We start from the raw sequence: 26,732 nt of genomic DNA, 5'->3' as shown, positions 1-26,732 counted from the left end.
CCTACCATAGAAGACTCATTCCATCAGGGTATTATCCTCTTTCGTGGCATACTGGAAAGGTGTGGACTGTAGAAGCAGCTTGGTCCTCTGTTCATACTTTTACAAAGCGCTACAAACTAGATTCTTTCTGAAGTTTCAGAGCAGGCTTTCAAGGACTAGTCTCCAGGGGCTCATGGATCCTTATTGTCCCTCCCTCCCAGGGTAGGGTAAGCTTAGGGGAAACTACCCATATTCCACTTAGGCAATTTGAAGAATGAACGTAGTGTAGTTGTGCATGTCCTAATTACCTGTAACAGTAGATTATCGAATTTCACACTGCCTAGCGGCAGCACCATCTATGTAGTTTGATGATAGCCATCCTTATTGTGTTATTGGCTGGCTTTGGTTATTTGTTTTTTGGCAGAATTTGTTGGTGTCAGGCAATTCTTGCTTCTGGTCCTCCTTATTTTCCTCCTTATTACTAAATGTCTAAATAATTGGTCCTCTGTGACAGGGGTTAAACTTCCCCTGAGGGTTGGGGCTTTGATAATCCCTTATTTACAGAGAGTTAAATGAGGAGATTCTGAGCTCTGGAAAGCTGCCATTGTCTGGTTTCTGCAGGCACAGAAGCTATATGTCACTGATGCAGTGTGAAATTCGAGCATCTTATGTTACTCGTAAATAGGACTTAAACCTAATATATTTTATAGTGAAATGTATTTGTATCTATTAATGTTAAAACAGATGGTGATGGTAACTACGTGAGGTCTAAATTTAAGAAGGGGGATTATGTGGCTAAATTTTTTTTTTTTTTTTACAAGTTTACAAACTAAATCCTGTTCCAGCACTCACCAACAGCCAATATTTTTGGATAAATGTAATCTGATACGGTTTGTAATAGACTGAATTGGATTGGAAAATCTTAATGGTAGTCCAGGATATAGAAAGAGAAGGTGTTGAGGGCATGGAAAAAGCAGGGACTTGTGTACAGAAATGATGAGATGTAGGGTAACTGAGATACATAGATAACACTATTGCAGAAGTGCTATTTGTAGCTGTTAATGCAAAGGGAGTTTAAAGATTAGACAGTCATCCCTTACAGACATACATCTCAAGCTCTTAGCCCAAGAAATTTGGACAAAGCCCAAAGTAATGGGGGGACAAAGTTCCAAAAATAAGGACCGGTATTAAATACTGCTCTTATCAACATAGAATGTTGATGTAATAAAAGGTTTTGTGTTGTACATTTTTCTGAAGGACATGAAGTCTGAAACTCAAAGATCTGTCATAAGTTAGTGAATGTAGTCCTCACTGATTTGTCAGAAAATCACAAATTGTATGAGGAACAGGCCAAAAATGAGGCAAAATCTGTACATTCTGTTAAAATCTGGACAGTTAAGAGGTATGCTTACAGTTTCAGTTCTGAGACTTTATTTGAATAATAATGCTTTATTGCTGTGACTGTATGACAGTAAACGGCAGATGGAGAATCTTTAACTGAAAGAAGTGTGGATGCATAAGGTTTTGAAGATGTGGGTTGTCTTATCTGGCTACTGTATTAGGCAGTATGGAGTTTTTCTGCGCAAGTGTGATATTTCTGTTACAATGAGGAAAATGTTTGAAAAAATAGTGCTATTTGCACTTTCCTTTGCTCTGCATGTATTCTAATTGGGTGTAGTAATATTATCAGTTTCTTTTCTTGCTTCTAATAGGAAGTATAACTTCGAGATGGAAGACGTGGAGTCACGATTTGCACATATTCTTCAGCCAATCAGGGACCTGACCAAAAACTGGGAGGTTGATGTTGCAGCCCAACTTGAAGAGTATCTTGAAGAGGTGAGAAAATTTCCAGAACTGAACTGCAACCTATCATTCTTTCATGATACAGTCCTTTCACTTCAATACTAGTAGTAGTATAGTGAAGTAGCATACTGCAAGAAGCAATCACTTGGCATCTTTTAAGACTCGAGATGTTCAAAAACTGATTTTATTGCTCACATACTGCTCTACACATTCCCATCTCTCCAAAACTCTTTTTATCCATGTTCCAACAAGTAGCTAGTTGTTCTCTCAGGTTTGTCTGTCATTTCAGAAGTTTTGGCCTCTCAAATTCTCACTCCTTTTTCCATTTGTGAAAAGATTCAGCTGTTTGTACTTTTATGAAGAACATTTGCCAAGTTAGGGCAGTTTAGTTTTCGTTTCTCACTTACGCCTGCCAGGGTGACATTTTATGTTTGGCATTTTGTAGATATTTCTATATTTGAAGTGGTTATGTTGAGTTTAGTTTGATGGATGTTCATCGTGCATACAGCTGCAGTCATAACAGATGGGTTATCCTGCCGTCAGGCGGGTCCTCGGTCGGCCGAATTCCAAAGTCTAGGTCCGGCGTTGGTTGTCGTCGCTTCCTCCCTGACGTCAGTGCGGCAGGGGTATAAAAGAACCAGCCGACGCCATCTTCTTCAGTCTTTCTTGCCGCGCGGTGCCCGAAGCAGAAGCAGTTCGCAAGTGCCGGTCGGCCAACTCCTGAGATTTACGAAAATATTTCAGCCAAAGTCTTCTTGAAAGCTAAGTACCCCGTTGGGGAAACTCTTCTTGCCTCAGACCGATGTCAGACAAAGTTAATAATTGCATTTCATGTGGGAAGCAAATACCGCATAAGGATTTTCATTCTTTCTGTATTCCTTGCTTAGGCCCAGACCACGACATCTCGGCCTGCCGTTTTTGTGCTAGATTCAACAAATGCACTATTAAGCGTCGGGCGGAGTTCGCCCAACACTATTTTGGTAAAAAATTTAATTACATTATGTCGTCGGATACTCCGACTCCAGTTTTGAGTAAAAGACGCAAAGATAAGGACCGATATACAAGGTCCGCGACTTCTACCGACACCATGCTAAAGCCGACTACCGGTGCTCCGATTCTCAGTGAGGCGCCTACGCAGCCCCTGAGTACCGATGACGCTTCTTTAGCGGTGTCTTCTGTGCCCGAGGTCACAGGCTCCTCGGCCCCCATTCCGACTACAGATACCGACGCCACTCTTGGCGAAGAAACCCAGAGTTCAGACAGGCCTGACACTTCTCAAGGTGTCTTCAGGCCTTCCTCCTTTTCCATTAAGGCTTTCACAAAATCTAAAGCAGCCATGAAAACTAAAAGACAAGGTCCACAGAGCCCCTCTCAAGGCCCCATGCCTAAAAAACAGATGCTCAAAATGGCTGAGGATTTGATTACTCTTATCAGGGGTTCTCAACCCCCCCTCGGACAAAAGGCCCAGATTGGAGGAAGGCTACCCTTCCTCAGATCAAGCCTCTATTACCTCAGAACATTCTGAGGACCAGGAATATTCATATTCCCCTTTTGAAGACTCTGACGCTGAGGAGTCCATTCCCTCGGTCTCCCCCCCCTGAGGACTATTCTTTTGGGGAAACCCTACATACCTTAAGGGAACACTTTCACTGGGAAGGCCAAGATTACTCAGATTCCAAGAAAAGGCTCAGGGATTTTCTCTTGCTACCCCAGCACAGGCCTCTGGCTATCCCTCCTGTCTTGGATATATTAGATGATGTGTACACAGAAGCCAGCCTCAACCCAGATTCTTTACCTCCAGCTCCTGTTAAACCTGACAGGTATTACCGGGTTCCTGATTCACACCAATTCCTATACAAAAGCCATGCTGCTGACCCAGAAACTATTTCACAGGGTCCCAAGGGAATTAAGGCCTCTACTGCCAAAAACCCATTACCTTCAGAGAGAGATTCCAGAGCTTTAGAAAGGTGGGGGAAAAGGTGTACACCTCGGCCACTTTAACCATGAGGGCATTAAACTGTCAGGTCCATATGTTAAAGTATCAACAGTTTTTGTTATCTCAGTTGAAAAGCAAAATGACACAACCTGAGCAACCAGATTTAAAGGAGTTGCAGGATTTGTTGCATAGTGCAGAGCAAGTGGGTAAACATACCTTGCAATGTGGTTTTGATGCTTTAGAGGCCTCATGTAGAGCTGCTGTTACAGGGTCTGTCATACGTAGACATGCTTGGCTCAAAGAGCAAACCTTACCAGATCATGTCAAAGCTAAATTACTAGATGCACCTCTTCAAAAAGATGTATTGTTTGGTGTTCAAGCTGAGGAGGTACTAAAGAAAATGGAGGAAAAGGCAAGATCAATGCAAACAGTGAAAGATTTCCTACAGGTACAACCTCCACGTTTCAGCAGAAACTGGCCTTCAAAAAATTGGTCCTTTCCAGCCACGGACAGACCTCAAAGAGGCAGATACAGGTGCCCGAGGGGTAGAGGGCAATCTCAAGGATCATTCAGAGCCAGACAATGGCAAGCACCTACACCAAGAGGTGGAGAAGATAGATCACAGTCATTCAGAAAGCAGACACAATGACTTTCCCCTTTGCATGCCAAGCAAAGCTTTAATGGCAGCACCTTTAGGCGGAAAACTGGCACTATTTTCAAAAAACTGGCATATTGTCACAAAAGACAAATGGATCCTGGACATTATAGACAGAGGCTACAGATTCCACTTTCACACCCTTCCAAAAATGAGAGGCATGCCAAACCTGCCACAACATCAAAGGGCAGAGGCACAAAAACAAATTTCAGCTCTCATGGACATGAAAGCTATTCAAGAGGTACCTGCAAAAGAACAGGGTCAAGGTTTTTATTCCAGACTATTCCTGGTACCAAGGAAGGACAAAGATCGGAGACCTATTTTGGACCTATCCATCCTAAACACATATTTACTCGTACCAAAATTTAAGATGCTCACATTACAGCAGCTTCTTCCCATGCTGGGCAAGGAGTCTTGGCTGGTAACATTGGACCTCAAGGAGGCATACCTGCATGTCCCTATCAGACAAGATTGCAGAAGATACCTCAGATTTCTTGCAGGTTCAACCCATTATCAATTCTCTGCATTGCCCTTTGGCTTATCTACTGCGCCCAGAGTGTTTACGAAATGCCTGGCATCAGTAATTGCCTTCTGCAGACTTCAAGGGATACAAATATACCCTTATCTGGACGACTGCCTGATCCAAGCGGACAGCAAGCACATACTTCTGAAACACCTGGCGTTTGTAATAAAATTGTTGAACTTTCTGGGATACACAGTCAGCAAAAAGAAATCAAAACTAATACCCTCTCAGACAATAATTTTCCTGGGTGCCAGCTTGAATACAAACACCCAGATGGCCTACCTCACGCCAGAGAAGCAAGGGCAACTATCGCAATACTTCAGCAAAATGGAACCTTCACTAGGCTGACTGCAAGGAAAGTCCTGCAGGCTCTGGGATTCATGGCATCTTGCATCCTGCTGATCCCATGTGCAAAGCTGCACATGAGGAAACTTCAATGGTACCTAAAAAACTTATGGTCTCAACACAGCCACAGTTTGGAAACAATTATACCACTCATTCCATGTCTTCAAAAGGAATTTCTGTGGTGGGCTCAAGCATGCCAAAGAAACATAGGTCTCCCTTTCTGTATGCCTCAAGCAAATCAAATCATCACAACAGACGCCTCGGACTACGCCTGGGGGGCACACATGACAGATCAGTGCATTCAGGGCAAATGGTCCCTAAAAGAGAAGCATCTACATATCAATCAAAAGGAAATGCTAGCAGTACAAAATGCTATTATGGCCTTCAAAGACCTACTGCATCCAGGCCAGCTATTGATAAGGACAGACAACACCACAGTGATGTGGTACATAAACAAACAGGGAGGAACTCATTCATATCCCCTGTGCAGACTAGCCATGTCCCTTTGGAACACGGCTCTGGAATTGCAAATCCAACTTCAAGCACAATTCCTGCCAGGGAAGGAAAACACACTGGCAGACAACCTAAGCAGAAATATGACAGATCCACACGAATGGAAGTTGCATCCTCAAGTTTTCGCAAAGATAATTCAGGCATGGGGACAGCCAGACATAGATCTCTTTGCTACCCATTGAAATTACCAACTGAAAAAATTTTACTCAAGGACCCATCATCCACAGGCCTGGAAAGTGGACGCACTTTCTTTCAATTGGACAACATTGACAGTCTATGCCTGTCCACCTCTTCCTCTGCTGCCCAAAGTTCTATTAAAAGCCAGAGCAGAGAGGCCAAACATGATTCTCATTGCTCCAGACTGGCCAAGACAACACTGATATCCACTCCTGAGGAGCCTGATGCATTACCCACCATGGATCCTGCCTCTAGTGCCTCTTCTGTTGTCCCAGCACAACTTCAAAACTCTTCACAGTCAGCTGAAAACCCTCAATCTAGCCGCATGGAGGATTCCTTGATTTCCCAACAGACCCTCCTCTCCAAGGAGGTGCAGGATGTCATCTTGGAGGCCAGAAGACCTTCTACTAGAAAAGCCTACTCCGCCAAATGGAAACGGTTTTGTGCCTGGAATCAGAAAAAGGGCCAGAATCCTTGGGTACTAAATTTACCTCAAATATTATAGTACCTAGCTGAGATGTTAAACAGTGGACTTTCCTTCTCCTCCATCAAGATCCATGCTTCAGCCATTTCTGCACACTACAACACAGATCCTCCTTTCTTCTCTCATCCTCTCTTAAGACAGTTCCTCCGAGGGGCTAAGAATATAAACCCCCCAAGGAAACCACCAGTACCTGCTTGGGACCTCAACTTCATCTTGGAAAAACTGACCATGCCTCCATTTGAGCCAGCTGCCTCAACAGAACTGCAATATTTGTCATGGCAAACAGCCTTCCTTCTGGCTATCACCTCAGCATGCAGGGTTTCGGAACTACAGGCCCTCATGGCTGTGCAACCTTTCATCATTTTCCATCAGGACAGAGTTTCCTTATGAACCAACCCTTCCTTTATGCCAAAGGTAGAATCCAGTGTAGCTTTGAATCAGACTATCCACTTACCTACCTTTTATCCTAACCCACAAAACAAAGGGGAAAGACTACTACATTCCTTGGACATTCACAGACAACTTCGTTATTATTTGGACAGGACAAAGCCATTCAGAAAATCCGAGTAACTCTGTGTGTCCTATGCTACAGGTGCTCAGGGAAAGGCTATCTCCAAACAGGCAATCTCAAAATGGATAGCCCACTGCATACGCTTTTGTTACTCATTTCATGGAAAAACTGTGCCTACAAGCATCAGATCTCACTCCACAAGGGCCACAGCTACCTCTGCAGCTTTCCTCAGGGGGGTTCCTACCAAGGACATTTTGGAAGCAGCCACTTGGAGTTCTGTGCACACTTTCTCCAAGCACTATCACCTTCCACTTTACTCTAAATCTAGAGCGGGCTTTGCCACAGCAGTCTTGCAGGGCATCCTTGCTCCTCTTAGTTCCACTTAGTGCCTGCCACCCCTTTTTAGCTTTGGGATTCTACCCATCTGTTATGACTGCAGCTGTATGCACGATGAAAATAGTACAGTTTTGTACCTACCATAAATGTAGATGTTCGAGTGCTAATACAGCTGCAGTCCAGGTTTCCCTCCCTCCATCCCCTCTTGGGACAGGCCTTATGACAAACACCTCCTCATACAACCTGATTGGGGTATTCTTTTATGGTGTATTTGCTAACAAACTACTGTTTTTTGATTATTTTACATTGCATTATTACGTAAGTTTATGTTTTGCCTTCCTTCTGGGGGCACCTGACATCCGGGGCAAGAAAAACTGAAGAAGATGGCGTCGGCTGGTTCTTTTATACCCCCTGCCGCACTGACGTCAGGGAGGAAGCGACGACAACCGACGCCGGACCTAGACTTTGGAATTTGGCCGACTGAGGACCCGCCTGACGGCAGGATAACCCATCTGTTATGACTGCAGCTGTATTAGCACTCGAACATCTACATTTATGGTAGGTACAAAACTGTGCTTTATCTGCAAGAAAAAATTCTGCAGGCTTTGGGCTTCATGGCATCCTGCATCTTACAAATTCCATATGCAAGACTGCATATGAGGAAAATTCATTGGTACCTGAAAAGTGTCTGGACACATTGCCACAGTCTGGAAACAATGATTATTCTAATCCCCTGCCTGCAACAGGAATTTCGATGGTGGGCAAAGGTTTGTCACCAAAACACGGGACAGCCATTCACGCTACCCCCAGCCAGGCAGAGCCTAACGACGGATGCATCAGATTATGCCTGGGGCGCACACATGACAGGAAAAGGCATTCAGGGCACCTGGTCCACAAGCCAAAAGCATCTGCATATCAATCAAAAAGAGATGCTAGCTGTTCAAAATGCCCTGACAGCCTTCAAGGACGTACTTCATCCGGGACAACTACTGATAAAGACCGACAACACCACGGTCATGTGGTACATAAACAAGCAGGGGGGAACTCATTCTTACCCCCTATGCAGACTAGCCATGACTTTATGGGAGACAGCATTGACTTACCATCTGCAGGCACAATTCCTGTCAGGAAAGGAAAATATTCTGGCAGATGAACTAAGCAGAAACCTCATGGATCCCCATGAGTGGTACCTGAATCCACAAGTCTTCAGCATGATAACAATGGAATGGGGACGCCCGGACATAGATCTATTTGCTTCTCCTCAAAACAATCAACTAAGAAGATTCTGCACAAGGACTTATCACAGACAAGCTTGGAAAGTGGACGCCTTATCTTTCAACTGGACAAACCTGTCAGTATATGCCTTTCCTCCACTGCCTCTCCTCCACAAAGTACTCCTAAAGGTCAGGCAGGAGAGACCAAAAATGATTCTGATTGCCCCAGACTGGCCGCGCCAGTACTGGTATCCGATCCTAAGGAACTTGGCCCAATGCCCAGCCTGGACCTTACCTCAAATACCTCATCTACTGTCCCAACAAAACATTCTGCACAGCCAACTCAGGACTCTAAACCTGGCAGCATGGCGGATAATGTAGCCATACAAACCACACCTCTCAGTAAAGCTGTGATGGATGTCATTTTAGAAGCCAGAAGGCCTAGTACTAGAAAATCCTATGCTGGGAAATGGAAGAGATTTTGCGCTTGGAACCAAGCTCAAGGAAATGATACAGTTGTCCCAAATATTCCTCAGATTTTGCAATATTTAACTGAGATGCTGGACAAAGGCTTATCTTTTTCATCAATTAAAATCCTTGCCTCTGCCATTTCTGCTCATTACAATCCAGAGCCACCACTTTTCTCATCCTTTATTAAGGCAGTACCTCAGTGGAGCCAAAAACATAAGGCCTCCAAGGAGAACACCAACACCTGCGTATGGGGCCTCAATTATGTCTTTGAAAAACTCACCTTACCTCCTTTTGAGCCAGCTGCTGCTGTGGACATAAAGTTCTTATCTTGGAAGACAGCTCTGCTCCTAGCAATAACTTCTGCAAGACTAGTTTCAGAGCTACAGGCTCTCATGGCTGTGGAACCCTTTATCATTTTCTGTCCAGACAGGGTCTCTCTGAGAACAAACCCTACATTTATGCCTAAGGTGGTATCCAGTGTAGACCTTAATCAAACAGTTCATTTGCCAACTTTTTATCCATATCCACGGAACAAGGGGGAGAAAATTCTGCATTCTTTGGATGTACACAGACAACTTAGATTCTGCTTGGACAAAACTAAAGTTTTCAGAAAGAGCAATTACTAGTGGCATATGCCACAGCATCACAAGGAAAGGCGATCTCCAAGCAGACTATTTCAAAGTGGATAGGTCACTGCATTCGTTTCTGCTACTCTCAATATGGCAAACCAGTGCCTAAGGGTATTAGGCCACACTCAACCAGAGCTTCAGCCACTTCTGCAGCCTTTCTCAGGGGAGTACCAACCAAAGACATTTTGGATGCTGCTACTTGGAGTTCAGTGCATACCTTTGCAAAACATTACAGTCTACCTCTCTACTCTAAATCCAGGGCAGGCTTTGCCACTGCAGTTCTGCAGGGCCTCATAGCCGCTCCGAATGCTGTTTAGCTCCAGCCCCCCAACCATAGCTTTGGGACTCAACCCAAATGTAATGACTGCAGCAGTGAAACACAAAGAACATAGTGCAGTTGTGTACACTTACCATAAATTGAGATGTTCGAGTGTATTCACTGTTGCAGTCCAGGTTACCCACCCCGCCATCCCCCTTATTTTTACTTCTCTAATCTATACAACCTAGATGGTGTATTTGCTTATAGATGAAGGTAAAAAAAATGATGTTCTTCATTCCACATTGCTGCAGTCCTAACTATTGGGTAGTCCGCTGTCCAGTCGGCCCGAATACCAAAGTATATGGCTGACGTCGGTCAGGGCGCATTAGACTGACGTCAGAACGTCAGGGTACTAATGCGCATGACCGACGTCATATCCTCAGTCTTTTTTGCCGCATGGTCCGATGCAGAAGCAATTTTGCGAGTGCAGGTTGGCGTTCTGAAAGTTTCTGAAGTCAGAGTTTCAGACCGAATCAAAGTTGGCTAAGTACCCCGTTGGGGAATATTTTGGTTTTCTTGCCTCAGTATTTAACCGGATGTCAGAAAAAGTGAATAACTGTATTTCTTGTGGGAAACAGATACCTCATAGGGATTACCATACTTTGTGTATACCTTGTTTAGGGCCTGAGCACGGCGTTGTTGGATGCCGCTCTTGTGCTAGATTTAACAAACGCACTATTAAGAGAAGGTTAGACTGTGCCAGGTTAGTTTTGGGAAGCGTTGTAATTATAAAATGCCGTCGGAGGCTCCGGCGCCGCTTGACCAAAAGCGCAAGGACAAAGCAGCAAAGCCTAGAGTGGAAGAACCGACAGTCCCAGACGTCGGATCTTTAGAAGGCTCAGTGGAGTCGGAGGTTTTGCCAGGTGTTTCTTTGGAGTCTCAGGGAGAGACTTTACTGTTACAGGATGTATCCTCATGGGAAGTAGGCCAGGCTGAGGGGCTTCTCAGGTGGCTGTTCTTCCCTCTCTTCCTAAGGTGGTTAGAGCCTCCCTTCTGTTTCCAAGGCTTCTTTGAGAGGCAGGCCAAGTTTAACTTCAGTGGGGTTTCTCCTAGTGCTTCAGGGTCTTTGCCTAAGAAACATATGCTTAAAATGGCAGAGGATTTGATTACTATGATTAGAGGTTCTATGCCCTCCTGATAAGAGGCCTAGGGTGGAACCTGAGTTTGAGAGTTTTGAGCAATGTTCGGAGGCTTCTGAGTCTTGGCTGAAGACTTGCAGGAGTATCCTCCTTATTCTGATTCTGATGTGGATGATTCTACTCCTTCAGCTTCTCCTCCTGAGGATTTTTCATTTTCAGAGACTCTGCATTCCATGAGGGAGCATTTTAAATGGGAAGGTCAAGATTTCTCTGATTCCAGGAAGAGGCTTAGGAATTCTTGTTTTACCCCAGCATAGGCCTTTAGCTATACCTCCTGTTCTGAATGTGGTGGAAGATGTTTTTGCAGAGGCTTCCCTCAATCCTGATTCTTTGCCTCCTGCCCCAGTTAAACCGGATAGGTACTATAGGGTGCCTGAAGCTCATAAGTATCTTTTAAGAGTCCTAGGGCAGACCCGAAACTGTCTCTCAGGGGCCTAAAGGTGTGAAGGCCTCTGTTGTTAAAAATCCTGTTCCTCCTGATAAAGAGGCAAGGGCTTTGGATAGATGGGGAAAGAAAGTGTATACTTCTTCCACTTTAGCCATGGGGGCGTTGAATTGTCAGTTTCACATGTTAAAATATCAGAATTATCTCCTTTCACAATTGAAATCTAAGGTGGATGCTCTGGCAGAAGGTATTGAGTGTAAAGAGTTGCAGGATTTAGTTCATGTGTCTGAACAGGTGGGTAAACATTCCTTGCAATGTGGTTTTGATGCTGTGCAGGCCTCCTCGAGGGTGGCTGCCACTGGTTCTGTTCTTCGTAGGCATGCCTGGTTGAGAGATCAGAATTTAGCTGAGCATGTTAAAACAAGGATTTTGGATGCTCCTTTGCAGTCTGATGTGTTGTTTGGTTCGCCTGTGGAAGCAGTCTTAAAGAAAATGGAGGACAAGGCTAAGTCTATGCAAACTGTTAAGGATTTTTGCAGGTGCAGCCTCCAAGTTTAGTAGAAATTGGCCTACTAAGGGATGGACTTATCCTGCTTATGATTCCCAGTCTAGGGGTAGGTCTAGACGTGGTAGGGGCAGAGCTCAAGGTTCTTTTAGGCCTAGGACAGGGAGTTCCCCTGCTCAGACTTCTGGTGAGGGCAGGGGTCAGTCCTTTCGTAAGCAGACCCAATGACCTGCCTTTTCAGCTGCCAGTACATTCTCGCCTGGCAGCACCTTTGGGAGGAAGGCTGTCTCTTTTCAAAGAAAATTGGGATTTAATTACCCAAGACAGATGGGTTCTGGATATCATTCACCACGGTTACAGGTTTTATTTCCATACCATGCCTCCTTTCAAAGGCATGCCAGACATTCCTCCTCTACAAAGACAAGAGGCTCACAAGCAAATTTTCTCTGTTGCTCCACATAGGGGCCATTCAGCCAGTTCCTGTGCCAGAAAGGGGCCTAGGATTTTATTCTCGCCTGTTCCTAGTACCAAAGAAGGGGAACACGTGGAGGCCAATTTTGGATTTATCTATCCTCAACACTTATCTGGACATTCCCAAGTTCAAAATGTTGACGTTACAACAGCTTTTACCTCTGCTGGGCAAGGATCACTGGATGGTAACTTTAGATCTCAAGGAAGCTTACCTTCATGTGCCTATAAGACTAAGTTGCAGGAAGTATCTGCGTTTTCGAGCTGGAAATTCTCATTATCAGTTCTCTGCATTGCCCTTTGGCTTATCCACTGCACCCAGAGTATTCACAAAGGTTCTGGCTCCAGTGATAGCTTACTTCAGGCTAAAAGGAATTCAAATCTATCCTTACTTGGACGACTGCCTGATTCTAGCTCAAGAAAAGGAAGACCTTCTACAGCATTTGGATTATGTCATAGCAGTGCTAAGATGCCTAGGGTATTCTGTGAACGAAATAAAGTCCAGTCTAGTACCCTCTCAAGACATGTGCTTTCTGGGTGTGAGACTGAATACAGCAGCCCAGATGGCCTTTTAACCCCGGACAAACAAAAGAATCTTTCCAGTTACTTCCATCAACTATCTCTTCAGTCCGGGCTGACTGCAAGGACAGTCCTTCAAGCCTTAGGGTTCATGGCATCTTGTATTCTGGTGCTTCCCAATGCCAAACTGCATATGAGGAAGCTGCAATGGTATCTCAAAATGTATGGACACAGCACTGCCAGGATTTGGACACTGTCGTTCAAATAATACCTTGCATTCAAAAGGAATTTTTGTGGTGGGCTCAGGAATGTCACCTAAACAAGGGACTCTCTGTGACCCGGCCAGAGGCGAGTCAGATTCTAACGACAGATGCCTCAGACATTGCTTGGGGAGCTCATCTAAATGGAAAGTGGATACAAGACAAGTGGCCTGCCAGACTACAGCATCTACATATCAACATGAAAGAGATGTTAGCAGTCCAGTTTGCATTAATGGCTTTCAAGGAGTTACTTCTTCCAGGGCAGGTGTTGATTCTAACAGACAACACAACTGTCATGTGGTACATCAACAAACAAGGGGAACACATTCTTACCCATTGTGCAGGCAAGCAATGATTTTATGGGAGACTGCGCTCAGCTTGCAACTAACTCTTCAGGCAAGGTTTCTGCCGGAGCACAGAACTCCTTAGCAGATGTGTTAAGCAGACAAATCATGGATCCCCACGAGTGGAAACTGGATCTTCATGTATTTCAAAAATTGACAGTGTCATGGGGAACTCCAGACATAGATCTGTTCGCTTCTCCACTAAACCACCAGCTGCCAAAGTTTTGCACAAAGAGGTTTCATCACACAGCTTGGAAAGTGGATGCTCTTTCTTTCAGTTGGAAAAATCTTCATGTGTATGCTTTTCCACCTCTGCCTCTTCTCCCAAAGGTGCTTCTAAAGGTCAGACAAGACAAGCCAAGGATGATTTTAATAGCTCCAGATTGGCCTCGGCAGCACTGGTACCCATTACTGAGGAGTCTGGTAAGGAAGCCTCCATGGCCTTTACCCTTGATTCCACACCTGTTGTCTCAGAGGGACGGTCACCTGCTCAATGTCAAGCTTCAATCTCTTCATCTAACAGCCTGGCATATTCTGTTTTGAAAGACAGCAGGTCTCAACTTCCTCAACAAGTTTTAAATGTGATTATGGAAGCCAGAAGACCTAGTACAAGGAAAGTGTACAGAAAAATGGAAGAGATTTTTATTTTGGAGTGCAGCAAACAATTTGGAGATTTCTGAGCCTAATTTGAGTGTGGCTCTTCAATATCTTACTGAGTTATTGGACAAAGGTTTGTCTTTCTCTTCCATTAAGATTCATGCTGCAGCAATTTCAGCTCACTATGATTGTGACCCACCATTGTTTTCGCATCCTTTGTTCAAGCAATTTCTTAGAGGGGCAAAGAATATAAGACCCCCACGTAGAGCGCCTACTCCTGCTTGGGATCTCAATTTTGTGTTGGAGAAACTTACTCTACAACCTTTTGAGCCTGCGGCTACTGCTGACTTGAAATATTTGTCATGGAAGACTGCTTTTTTGTTGGCCATTACTTCTGCAAGAAGGGTTTCTGAGTTGCAGGCCCTTATGGCGGTAGAGCCTTTTTTAATTTTTCATAAGGATAGGGTATCTTTACGCACTAATCCTTCCTTTATGCCTAAGGTGGTTTCTAGTGTGGCTTTAAACCAAACTATTCATTTGCCTACTTTTTATGCAGATCCCCAAAATAAAGGGGAAAAGATTTTGCACACTTTAGATGTACACAGGCAATTGCGTTATTTGAGCAGGACTAAGGATTTTAGGCAGTCTCAGCAGTTGTTTGTTTCTTTTGCTTTGGGTTCGCAGGGCAAGCCTGTGTCAAAACAAACTATTTCTAGGTGGATTGGGTTTTGCATTGCATTTTGTTATTCCCATCATGGCAAGGAGATTCCAGCTGGAATTAGGCCTCATTCCACTAGGGCTACTGCCACTTCTACAGCATTTCTAAGGGGGGTGGCCACTAAGGATATTTTGGAGGCAGCTACTTGGAGTTCAGTGCATACTTTCTCTAAGCATTATCACCTTCCTCTCTACTCTAAGTCTAGGGCTGGTTTTGCCACAGCTATTTTGCAAGGCATGTTGTCAGTTCCTGCTTCCTTATGATTTGCCAGCCTCCCTTACCTCTGCTTTGGGATTCTACCCAATAGTTAGGACTGCAGCAATGTGGAATGAAGAACATAATACAGTTTTGTACCTACCATAAATGTAGATGTTCGAGGATCCACATTGCTGCAGTCCAATTTACCCTCCCTCCTTCCGCTCTGTGTTTAAGGGTGGTTGTGTAGGTGAGGTTATATTCTGGTAATTTTGTATATATTGTACATATTTTTGGTGCAGGTATGTTTGGAATTTTTGGTTTCGGCCTTAGCTTTTCAGGGTCTTCTGACATCTGGGGCAAGAAAAGACTGAGGATATGACGTCGGTCATGCGCATTAGTACCCTGACGTTCTGACGTCAGTCTAATGCGCCCTGACCGACGTCAGCCATATACTTTGGTATTCAGGCCGACTGGACAGCGGACTACCCAATAGTTAGGACTGCAGCAATGTGGATCCTCGAACATCTACATTTATGGTAGGTACAAAACTGTACTTTTTGTTGCGTGTATGTTTCATTTACCCAATTTTAGCCTACCCCTTTGGGGGCACCTGACATCTGGGGCAAGAAAAACTAAATAAAATAGTGTCGGCTGCATCTTTTATCCCCCTGATGACCTGACGTCAGGGAAGAGGCGACAGCAACCGACGCAGGACCCAAGACGTTGGAATTCAGGCCGACTGAGGGCAACCTGCTAGCAGGATATCCCAAATGTAATGACTGCAACAGTGAATACACCCGAACATCTACATTTATGGTAAGTGTACACAACTGTACTATTCCTGCCCCAGAGACTTCCTATGCTCTGGAACAAGATTCCAATCTACATTAGGCAGAGCTCCTCGTAAACCCTCTTCAAGAGAAACCTTGATGAGTGGATGGGAAACGAAGTTTCCCCAGGGATCACTTCAATGGCTGTACTGGACAGAGGCATAGGGAACTAATCTAAGGGGGTGGCGAAAGCCAACACATTCCGGCTAGGCTTATAAATGCCTTCGGGCAGATAGCCTAGTACCTATCTATGAACCTGTATGATAATCTGCAAGGATATCGCCCTTGCCAAAGGGGATGCTGCTGCATTTTTTTGCATTGATTTTAAGTCCATGACTTTGGCACCAGTCATTGGTCTGAGTAAGCCCTTCTTGTAGAATGTTGACATTATTTGGGGACTCTGTGACTGCATCCACTTTGCAGTCAGCGGCAAACTTTGTCAGTCACAGACCTTTTTTTTTTTTTTCCCCCCTGTACTTCCAAGAGGTAGATTCCAAACAAATTGTGGCCCCAGCACCAATCTCTGTAGAACACCACTGGTATTGGGTCTGCTGCTGGAGTAGAATCCCTTATTTTGACTGTGTGTTCTGTCGGTGAGTCAGTTTGCAACCCACCTGACAATATATGGGTTGATCCCCAGCCGGGTGAGTATTTCAATGATGCCTGAGTGGGTGATTGTGTCAAAGGCCTTGACTAAGTCTAGGTAGGCCGTATGCACAGATTTGCCCTCATCCTGGACTCTGGTGACATTCTTGAAGTCCACCAGGTTTAACAGGCACAATCTGCCCTTGACAAAACCAAACTGGGTGGGGTCCAGAGTTTGAAGGCTTCCTATATCTTTGTTGAAAAGGTCCGTAATGATTCTGTTCATTGCCTTGAAGATAAGGCTGGTTAGGCTTATGGATCTATAGTTCCCAGGGTCGGTGGATGCACCCCCTTTGTGTAAGGGTATGCTCATAGCTATTTTTGCATTCTGCAGTGACAAAACCAGTACTTAGACTGTGGTTAAAGAGGGTACCTAAGGGTGCTGCTAATTCCTGTTTTAAACCATTTAGAATGCAGACTGGGATGTTATCAGGTCCTATACAGGTGGTGTTTTGGCTTTGGCGAGAGTGGTTAAGACCAACTCTATAGAGATACTACGTGGGGAGCAGTTGATAGGAATATTATGGGGTATATGTGGTGGGAATTGGGGAGAAATTTTCACTGAAGCTGTGCGCTAATAGGTTGGCTATTTCTACTGGTTCAATATATGGTGCCATTCACCACAAGTTCAGTGCAAATCGTTTTTTTTTTCCCCCCTTTAGGGAGTCCGATGTTGCTAAACAATGACTTATGTTTATCCTTAGCCAGGGATGCTAATTTAGATTCATAGTTAACTTTGGAGGACTTTACAAGATGCCTTATTTGTTAACTGAGAAGTATGTGCTTCCAGTTCTGAGACCACTCCTTCATGTTCTTAAACAGCAATTTCTTCTTCATGTTGTGTAGCCTGTTTATGGCAGATGTGCACCAGGCAGGCGTGCTGTTTCTCAAGGATCTTGTTTTGGTCCTATCAGGTGTGGCTGAGTCAGTACAATTGTATAGATGTTTATACAGAGCATTGTTGTATATCCCAGTACAAGTGTCTTTGCCGTCATTGGGGACAGGAGCCTGGAAGCTGTTAATGCAGTCTCTTAAGAGACTGTATTTGGCTTTGTAGAAGTTTTCTAGTATAATTTCTCCTGGGACGGGGGGTCTGATGTAATCATTACTTCGAACGAGACTGATTTATTATTGGTCTTCTCTAGGGAGGTACAAATGTGGTGCTACACTCATCACCCATGTTGGTGAGTGTGACACTGCCAGCCCAGCTATCTGGAATTTTGTAAATAAATCTATGTCATTTGTGAATATTGATGTGATTTATACAGAAGTATGTGTTGAACAGGGTTTGTACAGTACTGAACTTAAAGAATGTAACCACACCATACCCTGCTGAAACATAGAAGATTAACTTGCAAATCTTCAAGAAAATAAGTTGAAATTAAATTGTTTTATGATTGTGTTATAAAAGTTAGTTTTCAATGTAGCAAGAAGACAGGATGTCTAGGAACTAGGGTACCTACTGCATTGTTTTGTAAGTGTTTTATGACTTTCAAGATCTGCAAACTTCTGAGAGATGTGCATTTGTAATTCAGAGATATTAAATTTGGTCAAGTTTCTGTTTTAACCTGGGAACTGAAGTCAGGTGACAAAACGTTATGTCATCCAAGCTAACCCAGCAGTAATATTTGATATTAATTTAAGAACTGTCTGAGAGGGACTGTGCATTTTGTATTTTGTCTTGGACCTAGCAAGAATATCCACTCATCATCATCAATCTGCACTTGCCTTGCTGTAAGTAAGATTTAGAGCATAGTATCTCTTTTAGATATAGATAAGAGTATAGTAAAGATTTAGTTTAGATGTTTTCTTTCTTTGAGACTGTCCTGCAATGTTGTTTTAAGATATTTCCTGTGATTTTGAACTCTGAAGTAACTGTGTTTTTGTGCTGACTACTGTCTTATTCTTTTATTATTATTAAATATATTTAAATCTGTATTTGTGGCTGATATTTGTGAGACATTTAAGCTTTAGGGTACTTGCATATGTGTTTGGTGACACTGTACAGGCCACTCCAATAGCCTTGCTTGGTTAGACTACCTTTTGGATTAACCGTAACATTACACAGTAGGATTGGACACCCTTTGTAAGGGCCTTATAGTAGCTGATAAGTAGGAGTTCTAATGGGACTGATAACAACTACTTTATAGCCTGGGCAGAAGGGTGAATAGCTAGTAAACCTGTGCCAGCCTAAACTGTGTGTGTGTGTGTGTGTGTGTGTGTGTGTGTGTGTGTGCGCGTGTGCGCGCGTGTGTGCGTGTGTGTGCGTGTTAGCTACTTGGACAGGGGCACAAAGCACTGGTTGGACAGAGAGTGTTGGAGGACTTGGCTTGGAGCCCTGGCTAAGGACTCAACTCTATAGCTGTGCCAGTGGGGAGTCTTATTGGGGATCTGGAGAAAGAGGGAGAAACCAACCGCAGTCTGACTGTGATCTCTGTATGCTCTTAGGGGAAATTGCACTTTACTTTGTGTGTACTTGTCATCCTCCCATTGTGCATGTCCCGTAGTTGTTACCTGTGTGTGTGTGTGTGTGTGTGTGTGTGTGTGTGTGTGTGTGTGTGTAAAACAAATCTCATAGCATGTGTGTGTCAGCTACTTGGGCAGGGACACTAAGCACTGGTTGGACAGAGAGAGTGTTGGAGGACTTGGCTTGGAACCCTGGCTAAGGACTCAAATCTATAGCTGTGTCAGTGGGGAGTCTTATTGGGGATCTGGAGAAAGAAGGAGAAACCAACCCCAGACTGACTGTGATCTCCGTATGCTCTTAGGGGAAATTGCACTTTACTTTGTGTGTACTTGTCATCTTCCCATTTTGCATGTCCCCTAGTTGTTACCAGTGGGGAGGATTGAGGCTCCTTGATTGGGCGTCACAGCTAGTACATAACTATCTGTTGCAGGGCATTGGAGTTAACAAAGTCCAAGAACCTTTAGGCAAGAATGTTAGTACATATATAATTTACCCAATTTATGGACAGGCAGTTGTCACTCATGACCAGAGTGTTTGGATGTATTTTGAGTGACTCAAATAGATCCAAGTAGGCAGTGTGGATATCATGGTTCATTGAGGGGGACCTGACGTAGAATGAGTTCTTTCCTACAGTTATTTGTACTTAGAGTAACTCTATGGAATAGTTCTGTTTAAACAATATAGAGGTAAATTTATCTTTGAAAATTGATACTCTTCCACTTTGTTTTCACATGTTCATTTTGTGTTCTAAATGTGTGGAAGGCATTATAACCCAGCATGGCACCATGGCCTTGAACTAGGTCTCTGTGACTGCACAGACATTCACATCTTACAAAGTGAGGAATGCTTCCAGTGAGTGCAGTTTCAGATTTAGACTCCTAGTGTTTAGCAACACAACACTGGTGGGTCCCCACCAACCTTGGCTCTGCCCTTGGGGCTGTTGCCAGTGTCTGCCACTGTGGTATTCAAATTCTCAGTACCAAAGCTTTGGGGAGATCTTCAGATTTATTCATTAGGGAGTTATGGGCAGCTGAGCCCGTCTTCCCAGAGTAACCAGTGTTGCTTGAGGCTTTTTGTTCTGTATTGCTTACCTCTTGAGTGGTTCCCCTGTAGTGTCAGTTGTGTAGAGGACTTGATAAAAAATAGATCTGGTAGCTCTTCAGAGCTTTCCTGCTGCCCAAGAGAGGTCTTCTGCATGCTTTCGAGGATCGACAGTTAGCTTTTTGCCATTTCTTTTCTGAGCAGTTAAGTTCCCTTAGGGGGAAATACCTTCCACGTAAAGAAGTTATTGTTTGAGTTAATTTTCTTGCTTGGGGAAGTTATTTTTAAACTAGGGGTTTGTGTTTTAAGGGACTGTCTTGCGACTTAACTCCACTTTTAAATGGGAGTGCACTTGTTCTTGTCAGTTTAAAAGTTGTTTAAAGTAGTTGAAAAACATTTTTCTTTGTGGAGAAATTGTGTTTTAATTTTGGGGGGCTTGCAAAGTGTATTATGGTGCTTTTGTACTGTGTTTTGTGTTGGGCGAGAAATGACTTTGCCAGCTTGTGCTGCTTGTTTTCCCCAGGAAAGCGGCATGATTTTTGGCTTTACCAATGAACAAACTACTTGTCCCATGGTTGGTCCTTCTTCCAGTCACAAAAAGAGAAAGTTAAGCAAACAGCCTTTAATACCACAGACGGATAGCAATTTGCCTGAGCTGTAGGTGAATGACCATGCTGTGGCCAAAGCTGGTTCTTCAGACCACTCCTCTTTTACTTTATATCCCTGTGGTGTAACACATACAGCCACTGTGGACTTGGGTTAGCCACGTCCTCTGTGGATGTTGGGGTCCCTCAGTGGGCAGGGGAGATCCACTCTTCTCAGTCCTGGGAGAGTGAGCAGAGAAGGCTACCCTGTGTAATCAGAATGTTGTGCCCATCCCTGGTGATGCTGCTGCTGCCATTAATAGCACTGTTGACCCCATTTTTCCTTTCAAAAAGAAACAGAAAACTAAACAAATGCCAAATTTCTCTAGACATGAGTAGTTTATAAATCTGGCTCCAGGTCTTATTTAGGCTATTGATCATTCTTATAATATGGTTTATAGCAGAAGAAAGAGGGATGTCTCTTTTCCTGAAGAGATTACAAATTTTGAATCTGGACAAGAAGAAGGGACAGATGCAGTTTTTTTTTCATCAGATTTATGATACTGTGCTGCTCTTTGTCTGAATCTGATTCTCCCTGTGATTTCTCTTTTTCTAAGACTAGTTCTAGAATGTGCTAGTATTTTTAATGGGAGACCACAAGTTTCTCAGTTCCTCAGAAAATACAGCGAGTTGTTCAGGTGGAATTCAGAACCTTCACCATTCCATTATTCCGGTGCTATTAGCTTTGGAGGATGTGTATGTTATGCCTGCAATTTTACTGGTAGTCTGCTAACTGCCCCTGCAAAGGCAGATGGATTGTGTAAAGTTCTTCAGTCTTTTTAAGCTCGACTCAGCAGCTATGGTGTTTGTTAATCCCAGTACTGCCAAACATTTAGTTAAATCCAGTCCTACACTTTTTGACCAGGATGGGAAATTGGTAGGTATGGGGAAAGAGTGTATGCTTCTGCAACTTTGATTTTCAGAATTTTTGAGTTGTTAAGCTCGTGTCGTAAAGTTTATTCTGACTAATTGTGAAAGTATGTGAGACAATTTTGAGCAGTTTCTTCTTGTGAGGAAAATCTGCCCTAAATGGCATAAAATTTTAATGTTGTTGTTGTTTGTCTTTTGGCTTTTCCCGGTTAGGGGTCGCCACAGCGAACTCCGGTCCGCTAATGATTGGCAGTAGATTTTTTCGAACTCTGAGGTGCCAGCTCGATGTCCAACCTTCAACGAAGGCACGCCCATTTACGCATGTCTTTCGAATGCCCATCCAACCGCGGGGAGGGCATGCAGACTCCACACAGAAGGCACTCCCCGCACTCTAGCCAAGAATCGAATGGGAGAATAAAGAACTAATAGGTCAGGAATCGTTTAAGCATGAAAAACTACATGCATTCAGTAACGATTGCCATCTAAGCTCGGTTTTATTTTATGGATAAGTTAGGTTATTTTTATGGTATATTATTTACAATTTGTATGAGCAAAATGTTACATATTTTAAAATATATTTGATAATTGTTAGTAATGTATTGGTCTGTTTTGTCATGTGACATGTTAAGAGGGGGGTATATATGGATGTGTTAAGATTCTTTGTTCTGATGAGGTTCTGTCGAACGAAAGCGCTTAACATTACATTTCATATATCAGTTGTGGTTTTGTGGTTCTGTGACAATAAAGTTGTGGTTTGAGACCAGTTGGCTTTCCGACTTCCTTGAAGACTGTCCATTGGGTTGTTTATTCCTGGTTTCTCTTTGCTGGTTGTGGTGGATTATTGCTGTTTAGCTTTTGTCTAGCTGATTCTGTCCATGTAATCTAGGAAGGGAGAATGTAAGTGCGGTCGGCAAATTCCACGCATAGCCACAACCTCTGTTTGTTTTGCTTAGGGCTGTCCCATGACTACAAAGTGTGTCCCATCTGCCAGTTGTTTGCTTTTAAAACACAGTGCAGCCATCTCGCAGCCCTTAAGCTTTTTGTTGAAAACCAGTGTCTGAAACGACTTGCCCTTGGTATGGAACTGGCCGTCTTAGCAGAACCGCCAAAAAAGAAGGCCAAAGTAGCTAGGCCAGACTTCCCACCAGCTTCTGGTCTAGGGGCTGAGGAACGTCCGATAGGTCCAGTGACTTTGGTGGGTACTGCTTCGGAAGCCACCCTTAGTTCATCAGCCTGCACATCTGCAGAAGTACCAGCGACGTCTGTCTCTGATGTCGGGGGAGGGAACCTAGTTCACCCAAATAGCTAGTCTTACCATCTGTTACCGAGGAAGGCACTTCTACTTCTAGGCTGACGTCGTACATTAGGCCATTGCCCACTTAGCCAGGAATCAAGACTCCTTCTCTAAAAAGGAAATGGAAGTCAAAGCATCGGAAGTCAAAGCATCTATCTCCCCCAGCAGACAATTTGCCTGACTGGCAGGCATTTTCACAGTCCTTTTTTCAGGCCTTTATGGCCTTGAGTCCTGCTGCTTCTCAAACTCTTGCCCTTACAACCTTGAACCCCAGGCCTGCTTCTGCTGGTCCTCTGCCACTTCCACATAAACACGAGGAAGATTCTTCCTCCTCTTCTGATGAGGATTCGTCCCCCTTGGAATACTGCTGCCTGGATGAGGATTCCTTGGAAGGGGATTCCCCACCAGAGGACATAACCTTTGGGGAAACCATTTCCATAATGATGGAATATTTGAAATGGGATTCTGCTCAAATGACAGATGTGCAGAAGAGGTATTATGAGCTTCTGCAAATGGAATCTCCCTCACTCTAGTCCTCCTGTTATACCAGCATACTTGGATGCCTTTGCCTCTGCTTCCAAGACTTCAAAATCTCAGCCACCGGCCCCAAAAAGATCAGACAGGTTCGACAAAGCTCCTGATGACTTTAAATTCCTCATTAAATCACCTATGGCAGACCCAGCTGTGATTGCTGTCTCAGCAGACAAACAATCCAGGCAACTTCCCTACTTCCATCAGATAAAGATAGTAAGGTGATGGACAGATTAGGTAAGATTTACACCTCTTCAACCCTGGCCTTTAGAACCATCAATTACCAAACTCATATGGTCAAGTACGCTTTAGACCTAGTCTCCAAGGCCACACACCAGGGATCATACCAACAGCTCTACTAGATAGGGGCCAAGGGTACTAGCTGCTAGATCAAGGGCCTAGGGAATTAACCAAAGGGGCGGTGAATACCGCACGTGGCTGGGCTAATGTATGCCTTCGGGCAGATAGCCCAGTATCTACCTATGAACCTGTGAACAAATCTGCTCTCCCCCATGCCAGATTCTTCCACCAAACCTCAAATTGCTTCTAAACTTTCTTTAACTGCTCAAGTTGACAGGCATTACATTAAATGCAGCTATGATGCCTCAGAAGCATCAGCCAGATCAGCTGAATCTGCTTCAGTTCTGTGTAGGTTCTTCTGGCTCAGACTACAGCCCCTGCCAGATGATTTCAGAAACAAAATAATAGATTCCCCTTTTGACAAGTTCCTCTTTGGGAAGCAATCAGCAGTACTGTTCAAATGTCTGCAAGAGAAAAGTAAGGAGCTGCAGGATTTCAAGCATCTTTTTGTCTCCCCAGTCCCCAAGCTTCATGGAAACTACCTCGCCAAACCAAGTTTTGTCAAGAAGGCCTCAGCCAAGGAAAGGTGCCAGGAAAATTCCATCCTCCAGGACTAGCTCCTCTAACACTACTCCCAAGACAGCCCTTTCCTGATGGGCCTAAAAGTGCATGACTGTCTAAACACCAATCTCCTTCTCCCCCTTTCTGCCCACCTTTCTTATGGTCTGCCCCTGTGGCAACAAATCACCTCAGACAACTGGGTTCCTTCAATTGTGGATAAAGGCTATTTCATGACTTGGCAGGAATAACTTTCTCCAGAAGGTATCCCCCTCCCGCGAAAAAAAATGAATCCATCTCCTATCTCAAGTCATTCAGGATTTGGTCCTACAAGGAACAATAGAGGAGGTCCCCCCAAGATAAGAAGGTCAAGGCTTTTATTCCACGCTGTTCATAGTCCCAAAAAGGATGGCCCATGGAGACCCATCACGGACCCGTCTCTTCTAAATCCTGTTCTGCATGTACCTACTTTCTGCATGCTGTCCCTTCAAACTCTTGACACCCAGTGCCTTCATGGCCACTTTAGACCCAACGGAGGCATATCTTCACATTGCTATCCACCCAGATTTTTGCGAATTCCTGCATTTTGCTGTGCCATCCTCGCACTGTCAGTGTACTGCCTTGCCCTTTGTAAATACCCTTGGTGCTTAAGATAAACCAAAGTGTCTAGCCCCAGTAGTAGCCTTCTGCAGAACAAAAGGCATACAAATCTTCCCATACTTGGATGACCTCGTCATCCAGGCAAAGGAAGCAAGTACCTTACAAAGACTCCTCCAATTTACCATTTCCCTCCTAGGAAGCCTAGGCTTCACAGTCAACCTGTTCAAGTCCTCCCAGACAACTTACCAGGACCAAATTTTCTTGGGTTGCATAATACGCACAGATCTGATGAAGGCCTTCCTCCTACCAGTAAAGGTCACTTCTCTGACCGGCTTCTTTCAGGATCTTCTCCAAGTGAGCTGCATTTCAGCCAGGGAATTCCTTCGCCTACTGGGTCTGATGGCAGTCACTCTTCCTATATTGCCCCTTGCCAGGCTACACATCAGGAAGTTTCAGTGGTATTTGAAGAATGTTTGGTCCCAGTACTCCCATCCACTAGCCTTTCAGGTGCCTTTCCTTCCCTGCATAAAGAAAGGAATAAGGTGGTGGATTCAGCAAATCCCCCTGAATCCAGGACTTTCATTACAGTCTGTCACGGCAGTTCAACATATGTACACAGATGCATCAGATCTGGGATGGAGAGGCCACCATGAATGGACTCAAGGTGCAGGGCCAGTGGGAGCCCTGCCTTTGGAGAAAACACATCAACATCAGGGAAATTACAGCCCTTCTCCTAGCCCTAAAGGCATTCCTTCCCCTCATACATCCAGGTCCCCCCAGTATCTTCACGGACAACACCACAGTACTGTGGTACATCAACAAGCAGGGGGGAGACTAAGTCCTTATTTGCACTGCAGATTAGCCATACAAGTACGGGAGTTAAATACTCAGTCCAATATAACACTACAGGCAGTGTACATCCCATCACAGAGCAACGATCAGGTGGATGCCCTCAGCAGATCATTGTCTCAAAATCACGAATGGATGTTACACAGAGATGTTTTTCTGGACATAGTCCACCAGTGGAGCACATCACAGATAGATCTGTTTGCCTCTCCTCAGAACAGGCCACTACAACTATTCTACTCAAGGTCCCCCTCCCCACAAGCTTGGAGAGTGGACGCTTTCTCCATTTCCTGGAAGGGGATGTTCCTGTATGCATTCTCTTCTTCCCCCTAATACAAAATGTCCTGCTGGAAATTCAGCAGGACAAGCCAAAACTCTTGCTGGTGACCACCTATTGGCCAAGGCAGCACTGGTTCCCCCTTTTGTCACTACACAAGGGCAATCGCCACAGGTTATTCACAAGGTGGACCTCCTCACACAATAGAAGGGATCTCTCATCCACCCACACCTGAAAACTGTCAGCCTTACCCTGTGGGCGATAAACGTTTGATCCCTTTCAAGCAGCGTTACTCAGAGGATGTGCTATCTGTCCTGCAGGAGGCCAGGAAACCTAATACTAGGAGATCCTATTTATCCAAATGGAAAAGGTTCTTTAATTGGTGTCTTCAAAAGGCAACTAGACCCCTTTCAGGCAGATATACCTCTAGTTTTGTCTTGTGTGAGCTCCTAAAATCGGAACTTTCATATTCTTCAGTGAAAGTCCATTTGTCAGCTGCCTCAGCCTGTTTACCCCTGTATCCACCCTTCTTATCCAGATTAGAGATGAAGCTCTTTCTCAGGGTGGTCCTTCACATCAGACCACAGAGAAAACTCATCTCTCCTCCATGGGACCAGAATTTCATTCTGGAGAAACTTACTACTATTCCTTTTGAACCAGCGGTTTCAGCCACATTAAAGATGTATACCTGGAAAACTGATCTGCTTATAGCCCTAACTTCGGCCAGAAGAGTCTGAGTTGCATGCACTCATGGCTATTCCATCTTGCATCCAAAAAAACAAGTTGAGCCAGCAAACTGTG

At 44.3% G+C, this 26,732-nt stretch overlaps 1 protein-coding gene across 2 annotated transcripts in view; it reads left to right on the top strand.

Annotated features, from left to right (window-relative positions):
• The first annotated feature begins 1,695 nt into the window (after positions 1 to 1,695).
• The window catches only part of NCAPH2 (non-SMC condensin II complex subunit H2), a 1,876,179-nt gene continuing 1,851,142 nt past the window's right edge, over positions 1,696 to 26,732 (top strand). For both annotated transcript variants that reach the window (XM_044088651.1, XM_044088650.1), the window contains exon 1: positions 1,696 to 1,815. In XM_044088651.1, coding sequence (XP_043944586.1) covers positions 1,708 to 1,815 — 108 coding nt within the window. In that variant the 5' untranslated portion in view covers positions 1,696 to 1,707. The remainder of the gene's footprint in view (positions 1,816 to 26,732) is intronic.

The sequence above is a fragment of the Protopterus annectens genome, chromosome 11.part0 (genome assembly GCF_019279795.1).
Source record: "Protopterus annectens isolate FY-2018-M chromosome 11.part0, PAN1.0, whole genome shotgun sequence".
Lineage (NCBI taxonomy): Eukaryota > Metazoa > Chordata > Ceratodontiformes > Protopteridae > Protopterus > Protopterus annectens.
This window is presented reverse-complemented; position numbering and strand designations above follow the sequence as displayed.